The following is a 9717-nucleotide window of genomic DNA, read 5'->3' on the forward strand; positions in this document are numbered from 1 at the left end:
ACCTCTAGCCCATGTGCTTTGTCCCACCTGTAGTTTTCCCAGTTCCCCTATTCATTTTTACCTTTTCTCCATGGCACCAATCACCTTCTAACATACCATGCAATTTACAAACATATTGTGTATTTCGTTTATTATCTGTCTCCCCTTTGCTAAATTCTAAGTTCCTCGAGGGCACGGATCCTTGTTTGTTTCGTTCACAAATGTATCTCAAGTGCCTGGAACAGCACCAGGCACATGGTAGGTGCTGCAGTAAATATTTCTTGAGTGAAAGAATAAACTCTCCCCACAATATTATGAGGAAGGCACAATTCCTTATCAGATGAGGAAACTGAAGCTTAGAGAATATGAGGGTCACACTACTTGTAACGGCAGGACCAAGATTCCAATCCAAGCCTCTCTCCCTAGAGTTCCCACTCACTATTCCATACCAAATGGTGTTTGCCCAAAGTAGCCAGAGGACAAAGGGGATGCCAAGATGAAGGATGCCATGGGGAGTTGAGGGAGAAAGGAGAAATAAATCTTTGTGTGCCAAGCTAAACAATTTGGACTACTTTCCACAGAAGAAGCTCTGAAGTAAATGGCTACATAGTTACATCCATATTTTGGAGAGATAACTCAAACAGCTACCAAATAGAACACTGGAAACCAACAAATCACCAGCGGAGAGAAACACCAATTTTAATGGGTCTTAATCCAACTCTAATATTTCCACAGCTAAAAATAACTCTCCTTCTACTAATTAATTAGTCCGTGGTTCATTTAATCTGGTCCCCACTTTAGAAACAGTCTGACACAGCATAAATAGTTATGAAATTACACTTTATTCATATATATTAAATATTGATAAACATATTACTTTCCATTTGGGTACAATCACAATTGTCAGCAATATTCTGAAGCACCAGGCGTGAGATGAGATGAGATGCTACGTTTTTATCAGGGGACAAGTCATATTGCCTGACACACTCAAGTGCTGTCTGACATGCCATCATAGCAGTGGCTCAGAAGGCAGACATAGTCTCAAATAGGCAGCAACAGGATGGCATCATTTCATTTATCAGCATTCATTATATCATCAAGTGAAATAAATGCACAACCCACAGGGTCTTGCTTAGGTCAGCTGCCTAGTTGGCCCCTGAGATAAAGCCTTGTAATCACATAGACTTGCCTAGTGAGTCAGAAAAAAAAGGGTCAAGTGAAATAGTCACAGGATACAGGAATTATAAATAACACATAAATTAATAGATACTCATTTTCATGACATAAAAATTACTATTATAAATACTTTGATTGATAAGTCTAAATATATATTCCCCATATAAATAATGTAAAATATTAAATATTAATAAATAGATTTAGATTTAAAAATTCAAACATTGCAGGCAGGATTATTTCGACACTCTCTGGCCTCGAAACAGATTCTGACTTCTCCTCCGCTTTCTGAGGTTAGATATTGGCGACAGGTCATTCATCACATTGATGAGTTCACTTATGGCTTTGCGCTGGATCTGCAGATCATCTACCTATTGGGAAAGAAAACAGCAAAATTAATTTCAGGCATACAGATCATTAGGATATTCTGCTGTCATGGTCCAAGAAAGTGGAAGTATTCCTTTAAGATAAATTATTTTCACTAGCAATATATTACCTTAATATGTAATGTTGGTTTCTTCAGTGATTAAGACTAAAATTATAATTAAATTGCTAGTTGTGCTGTAACATGGTGGGACACATTACATATTCTTTAATTTACCACTGCAGAATTCTGAAACTTATATAGCGGAAAGAGCCCCGAAGTAGTGACAAAAAAATGTGTGAATTCTGTGTGTACAATACATGTGACTTTAAACTAGTCACTTAACCTCTCCAAATCTGTTTTCTCCTCTGAATGATGAGGAGATTGACCTCTAGGCTCTCTACCACTTCTATCACTTTGTACTTAGTCTTTGCTATAAGTATCAAATGAGTTACTATAGCCAATGGCTCTCACCTTTGGTGTGTAGAGGAATAACCTGGAGACCTAATGAAGAACACAGACACCCAGGTGTATGAAATCAGACTAGGCCTGGGCCATTGTGTAGTTACTAACATCACCAGGTGATTCAGGCACCACCAAAGTTTGAAAACCACTGGTATAGGTTCAGTACTTTGTAAACATCAAGTCCAAGTCACATGAAAATCATAATTTTTAATTTCCCCCAAATTAGGTCAGTCTCATCATTTCCATAATGGGATTAAAAATAAACATGAATCATATTTACATGGCAATAATCAATTACTGGAATATAACACTTAAAATTAGGAATGAAAGTAAATTTCCCGGTACCCTGCCTTCCATTCCAGCAAATTGAACTATTCTCTCACTCTACCCAATACGACCATTTAGGTGAGGTCATGTTTCATAAAATGAGGACCATTTACTTTCATCTTTGCTCTGCCACTGGATGTCTTTCTAAAGCTGGAAACACTGCAGCCACCTTGCCACATTTCTGAGAATGACTAGGCTACAGGACTAAAAGGCATAACATGCCTTAAATATGTTCGCAATTGAGCAAAAATGACAATGGTTGAGAGTTCACTCAGGACTGCCATTGTGAAACAGGAGGCTTGGAGCTTCCAGAAGGATGGGACCCACAGTTGTTGTTTTTTTCAAGGCCCAGTTACAGCAGAGTAGAAAACTTTCTACCGGGTGTGTGTTTACAAGTGTTAAATTGAACTTTCCAGTGTTCAAAGCATCACCAAGAAACTAAGAGACTCATCCAGAACTGAACAGCAAGCCAGAGGCAGCACTGGGCTAGGAATAAGTGCTCTTTCATTCTCTAGCCTGCAACCAATGGATGTCTGCTGAACACCGGAAAACATTACCAGTGGAAGTAGTAATGGTCTTATAATTTTTCCAAGCCACTCTCATACCATCGAACGTACTGGAGACTAGAGAAACCTTGAAGAGCAAGCACTTATTTCAGTTCCTAGGAGCTTATGTGAGATTGCTGAGCGGCAGACCCAGTAATAGGGAGAGCTGGGCACAAATCCTGAGAGCACAAGTCATAACGGGACCCCTCCTCTTCTCATTCAAGCCTATTTATACCAAAGCCAACCCCCCTGCCCCCCCCAAAAATCTGGAGGCCTTTGTCTCTTAGATGAAATTTTGGAAAATGTGACATCTTTATGCTTCAAAGTTATTTTTCACCTTCTAGAAACCATAACTTTAAAGACTCAAGGCAATTTGATAAGATAAAGCTGAGGAGCCTAAGGATTTCTCCAGCCAAGATGTTCTAGTATCCAAAAGTTGGTAGGACAATTCTTTCATAAGGTATAAATTCTACCTATTTTCTTTTCTAAAAATAAACACTCTCACCTCTACTTGGGCTGCACAATCTGAGAGGTTGACCAGAGTCTGGCTGTAGGAGGACCTTTGTCTCCTCAAAGGCCATACCTTTCTCCTAACTCATTCTCATTTTCTCTCCATGGCATTGTAGAATTTTAGAGCAAAGGAGACCATAGAAATTATAGTGAACCCAACAGCCTCCTTTTAAGATGAGGAAACAGCCCCAGCCAGGCCTGTGATTCATCTGAGATCACACATTTCTTTGGTGGCTGAGCTGGGAGGAGCAACACACATCTTCTCCCCCGGCCCTCCCACTGCTCTTTCCATTAAGACATGCAACCTCCTATTCAAAGCAAGAGAATTTCCAACACACAAACAAGGGGCAATGGGAGAACTGCTTTTCAATACTCCCCCCACTTCTTCACTACTTCTTTCTCACTGATTTGTTCATTCACCTATCTTTGTGCTGTAGGCATAATTCCAGTATTTTCCCAAATCAGAAGTTTAAGTGACTCACATAACTGACTTTGCAAAGTCACCCAAAACACAAACAGAATTGGTAAAGACGGGTTTTGGCCACAGGTTCATTTCATAGCTTTAACAACTGTACCCAGTAGCTAATTTCTACTTTCTGGGAATGAAGCACTTTGCAAGAGCCTCTGCAATGAAACCAAAAAAAAAAAAAAAAAAAAAAAACGAATTAAGATCATCTCACCGGAATTTGAATCAGCTTTTTGAAGTCATCCAGTTTCTCAGAGCTGCCATTTAAGAACTTCTGAAACATGTCCTGTTTGATGATATCCATGCTCCTTTGAATGATCTGGTTATCTTTTAAGTTTTCAAAGAGTTTGAAGTAGAAGGAAACGATTTGGCTCTGAATTATTTTTTTGTCACTCTCCTTGGGAGAAAAAGGCACAAAGAGAAGTTGATGTGAATTTATCCATCAGAAAATAAGCAATAGGAAAATTAGCCAAATGGAAATGTTCAGCTTACATCTTTCCAATTCTTCAAAATTTCTAAGAAAAGAGGCCCACCAGCAGCTACATCTGGGTTACTTGCATTCTGAGAAAACAAAACAAAACAGGAAAACATTGGTTTACAATCAGTCCATAAATTGCCCTAAAACTGTACTTCAAGTTTTATTGAACTTGGATGCTGACAATGTTCACTGATTTTCTTTTCAACACTCTGTTTAGTTCTAACAATGTTTTCTCAAAAGCTATCATGTTGGATACAGCCAAAGACTATCATGCTGTTTTAGCTTTCTTATTTACTAATATAACTTCACAAATGAACTCAACAAGGCTGATGATACTTCAGTTGTCCCAAATAACTATAGTAAGGGACAGAAAGTATTTCTAGGTCTAGTAAAAAACCCCAGCAAAGCCATCTCACTATAAAATACTGCCCCGCTATGGTACAGGTTTCTATAAGCTCTACCTGTGCCCTCCTATAAGGTATTATGTCAGCTTTAAAAGATAGCTCCAGCTGTAATTATAGTAGCTAAATTTTGGACATATAATAAAATATTTAAAATGCAAAAAACTATTTTAATTAACCATAAGTAAAAATGTTAAGAAACTCATAAAATGAAAGAAAACAATTTTTAAATAGAAAGCAGATTAAACTTCTACAAAAAAAATCTCAGCAAATGACTACTCCAAGAGTAATTCACAGACAATCTGGATGGGACAGTAAAATTTTAAAACCACTTTTTGGAGAAAAACACCTATAAGTGATTTTTTTTAAGCCAAAGCTTTAAGGACCTCAGCTACTTTAATTGATCAGTTATTTCAAATGACCATTTTTAATGCTAATCTTGACCTTCCTTTGACTGTCACCATCATAGCAGCCTGAGAAATCAGAAAGAAAGACCTAGTCATTTTTTCAGTATGCATACTACTTGACATCATAATTGAACGGATTCTCAACACAAAATTAGCAACACTCTAAATTATACCCATATTATGCCCATCTTTTGGAGGATTCATTAATCCTCACTAAATCTCTATAGCAAATTGAGCAGAGAGTTAAAGTATTATCTAGATCGTTTAGTCAAAAAAAAACACATCCAGCCAACAACAGTCACAATAACACCAAGTCTTCTCAAGATGACTGTGGGCTAGAGATGAGAGCCCATCATAGATACAATTACAAGTCAACATCAAACATCAGTCATTTCAACCACAAGCAAGTATTATTAAAATGTCATACTTACAAGATATTCCTTTAGGTTTTCTATTTCTTTAAAAAATGGGGCCTGGCAGTAAGAGCCAGAAGAACCCAAAATCACGCACAGCTGAAAAGCTAAGAAATAACTGGTATATTTCATTGTTTCGGAGAGAGTTAGGTGAAGTAGTTGTAGCTCCTGTATTAAGTTGATCAGGTCCCAAGGATGTAGCTGATCTCTCTTTTCTAATAGCTGATCTGCAGATGATCAGAAGAATGTACTGTCTCCTTTTGCTACTGGTATTTATACCTAGTTGAAGTCTCATCAGGATTACGTATTTTCACAAGTTTTTTAAGATGAGATGGTGACAGATAGAGATGCTAGTTAGTTGGTATTAATAACTATGGTTTTGTGGCATTTTGGTGTTGTAGTTAAGAGTTTCCTTTCAACTCCTTGGGTCTTTTGACGAGGAGACAGACCCATCATGCCCACCTGTGCCATTCTTGTGGGATACTTTGAAAGCACTTTCACTTCACACCATCCAGGGATTGGAAATTTTTGTGCACCTCCTCTCTTTGCCCTTGTAAAATGTTGATTCCTCATCCAGAGATTACATTGATCATTCGTTTGTGGTCGGAAGCAAGTAAAAAAGGAAATTCTAGGGGCTCTCAAACCTTTACAAAGGGGGTGCCTCTTAAAATTTTTCTTGCAAATGACCAGAAAGCAAGGAAAAGAATGTGGTTAGAAAACCAGTGTGGTAGGGAGCCCTTCATCAAAGATGGTTAATATAATATCTACCACAAATTTATGTTGCTCTGACCAACAATGCCCAACAGAAATATAATGCAAGCCAATTTTCTAATAGCCCCATTACTAAGGGTAAAAAGAAACAGGGAAAAATAATTTTTAAATATATTGTACTTAAACCAATATATCCAAAATATCATTTCAATATGTATCAATACAGAAAAATATTAATAAAATATTATACATTCTTTTTGTCATACTAAATCCTAGAAATCTGGTGTGCATTTTATACCCATGGTACATCTCAGTTTGGACTCACCATATTCAAATGCTCAGTAGCCATGTGTGGCAAGAGGCTACCATATTGAACAGCAAAGCTCTAGATGATAAATTTTTCCAAATAATCACTAATGATAGATTTTTTTAAACTTTTTTTTTCCTTTCAGATACAAATAGGATTGTTTTGTCTCCTCTCTTCGTAATTTACTTATGAAATACAGCACTTAGGGATGGCACAGAAGACCCTCCACTATTTGATTCCAGCCCAACTTGCCTTTCAACCTGTACTGTATACACAGCAGTATTGCAGTTATGAATGCAGACTTGAATCCTGTCTCCACTGCTATCTAGCTATATGATTTTGAGTAAGCTTCTTAACTCTTCTGTAGCTAGGTTTCCTTATCTTCAAAGTGAGCCTAATATTAGTAACTTCTCCAGGCTTCAGTTGAAAATTGTCAGATGATAATTTATAAAGTGCTAAGATTTTTGCCTGTCATGTAGTAAGCACTCAATAAAAGTGATCTATTCCTATTCAGGCGCGTTGGATGACCAGTCATTCCTAAAAAAACACACCTGAGCCTTTCCTCATGCTGTTCCTTGATTTCCCACAACTGTGCCTCTCAGAATGGCACCCAGCCATCCAAGTCATTATCTGGGGCTTCCCTGGTGGCGCAGTGGTTGAGAGTCCGCCTGCCGATGCAGGGGACACGGGTTCGGGCCCCGGTCCAGGAGGGTCCTACATGCTGCGGAGCAGCTGGGCCCGTGAGCCATGGCCACTGAGCCTGCGCATCCGGAGCCTGTGCTCCACGACGGGAGAGGCCGCAACAGTGAGAGGCCCGCGTATGGCAAAAACAAAAAACAAAAAACAAAAAACCATTATCTGCATGAGTTCTCTCAAAATGATCCTTCTTAAAAGTAATCTCACATCTTCTCTACACAGGTCTAGGAAAGTGGTTCACACTTTTCTTAGAGTCTTGATCCCTCAATCTCATATTAGAGTTAGTTATGTATCTTCTCTTAATCTAGGGACTGAGTTCCCTAGAATCAGAAATTGTTTCATCTCTTCCATAACACAGTTTTCTTCCCTAAAAACATTGTAGCACGGAGATTTGTCCATAGACAGCACTGAATAAAAGTGAACTTGAATGCTTAATTCAGGGCCTACTCTTCCCTCAAGCTAATTTTCTTCAAGTTCTAATCCCAATGCTATCAGAACTAACCTGTAGGAAATTTGTTTTTAATTAAAGAGGGTTCATGATTAATGTTGGAAACCTGATACTATGTCTCTTTAGCCAAGCCCTGCTTACTGGGGCAATTCCATATATTATTTTATGTGAAAAAGGCCTGAAAACTGTTTGAGGGGTTATCTTCCCAAAGAATAAACAAAATCAAAAAGTGTTTGTGGAACCAAAGCCTCACATCAAGCAAGTGAGGAGTGTGGAAATTACACTGCTGCCCACAAAGCTCTATTGTATCGCTCCTCAAGGAAAAAGACGGCCCAGATAATGTGCTTACAGGGTGACGCTGTGACAAGAAACCCTTTCCAAAGCCTTGAGACAAGTGCAGGCACCAAAGCCTTGAGACAAGTGCAGGCACTCAATGCTATCCAGGAAACCTATGACCAAACTCCAAGTTACTGTAAGGAATGTTACCAACGTTCTGGAAAGAAGTAAAAATTTGTTTTGCTCATCCCTTGATCTATCCACTGGAATATGGTGTTGGGGATGAGGAGTTAAGAATAGCGAGGTCCATAATTGGGAATTACACTTTGTCTGGGGGTTTGTAAATTGCAAATCCCTATTCAAAATCATATGCATATGTATACACACACACACACACACACACACACACACACACACTATGTTTACAACATGGCCAGATGTATAGAATTAGTAAATACATGGCTAAAATTCAAGCTCTAATAGCTCTTGATGGCATGACCAAGCACAGCACAGAATTAGGGAATTACAGAGACTATCTATGGCTTATTCTCTCATTTTTTTAGATTTGTAAACCAAGACCCAGGAAGAAAACAAGTTGCTGTGCTTAACTTCATTCAACTGGACAATGTAGAGCTCAGTCTAGAGCCAAGACCTTTTCCCTAATCTACCTGTCCCCAATGAATAGCCATCAAAACTACTGTATGTACCAATAACTGTGTTAAATATGTGAATTCAAGTAATTACATCCTATCAGGCTTTGATTCTGGGACTCTTTTTTTCTGTAGAATTTGTGAGATAATAGTCACTCTTTAATTTCTTAAAAAATAGTAAGACTGCAAATAAAAGTTTTGAAATTACTGGTTAGATATCCCAGCAGGCCCAACTTCGTGGACATAAGACCTGTACAGTCTATCAGGACCCCACACTTAGAGGAGCCCACATTTGGTTTAATGCTCTGTTGTTACCTTGTTGAAATTCCTAATAATTTTTAAACAAGAGGCTCCCATTTTCATTTTGCACCAGTTCCTGAAAATTCTGTAACTGGTCTTGCATCCCAGGCTGGAAGTGAATCACATCCTATGAGATTTTCATCTTTCAACATATGATTTTTGGGTTCAGAATGTTGTCACTACAAGAGTATATTCTTTGATCTTTTCCTGTCTTGTCAAGTTTACCAAAGAAGATGTTTCTCTCTCTTTTCTGCCTGTAAAACACCTTCTGTTGCACATGCAAACTAGAGGTTTCACACTTTGTTGTTCAGCCAACACTGAGACTGCAGAATCATTCACCACCAAGATATCCTTTAAAAGTTTTTCAAACCCACCAGGAGCCAAAGTGTGAGCAAATTACTAAAATGAAGGGACTAAAAACTTTCTTTTTTCTCTTCAGCCAGACTTCTTTCTGAAAACTGGCGATGGTTATGCATTAAGCGTCAGCAAGATTTTCGATCGTATCTCATGCTATCCTCAGCCGTCGCTGAGTAGGCAGTCGTAAGACAAAACTTACACCTTTGTTGCCCTTTTTCCTCTGTGGTCAGCAGTCCTATCCCTAGCACTCACAACCAAATTATCACATCCAGACTTTGGGGTAGGTTTCTTCCACCGGGTATGAGTCAATATTGGATCCGTGCCCCACGCTGTCTTGACCCCGGGAACTCCTGACATCACGCAAGCTGAGCCTACGGAATAAAATGATATACAGAGTGGAAATCCACGCGGAGTCAGATTTTTCCCCGAAATTTGACTCAGAAC

At 38.6% G+C, this 9717-nt stretch overlaps 1 protein-coding gene across 1 annotated transcript; it reads right to left on the reverse strand.

Annotated features, from left to right (window-relative positions):
- Positions 1 to 1163: 1163 nt before the first annotated feature.
- On the reverse strand, positions 1164 to 5660 carry IFNG (interferon gamma; the record flags this gene model as incomplete). The annotated part of the gene is made up of 4 exons (XM_082634427.1): positions 1164 to 1523; positions 4044 to 4226; positions 4322 to 4390; positions 5547 to 5660. The coding sequence occupies 4 exons, from the start codon at positions 5658 to 5660 to the stop codon at positions 1389 to 1391; spliced, it is 501 nt and encodes a 166-aa protein (XP_082490553.1). The 3' UTR covers positions 1164 to 1388.
- Positions 5661 to 9717: the final 4057 nt, after the last annotated feature.

The sequence above is a fragment of the Mesoplodon mirus genome (genome assembly GCF_964341445.2).
Source record: "Mesoplodon mirus genome assembly, chromosome: 11".
NCBI classification, from domain to species: domain Eukaryota; kingdom Metazoa; phylum Chordata; class Mammalia; order Artiodactyla; family Ziphiidae; genus Mesoplodon; species Mesoplodon mirus.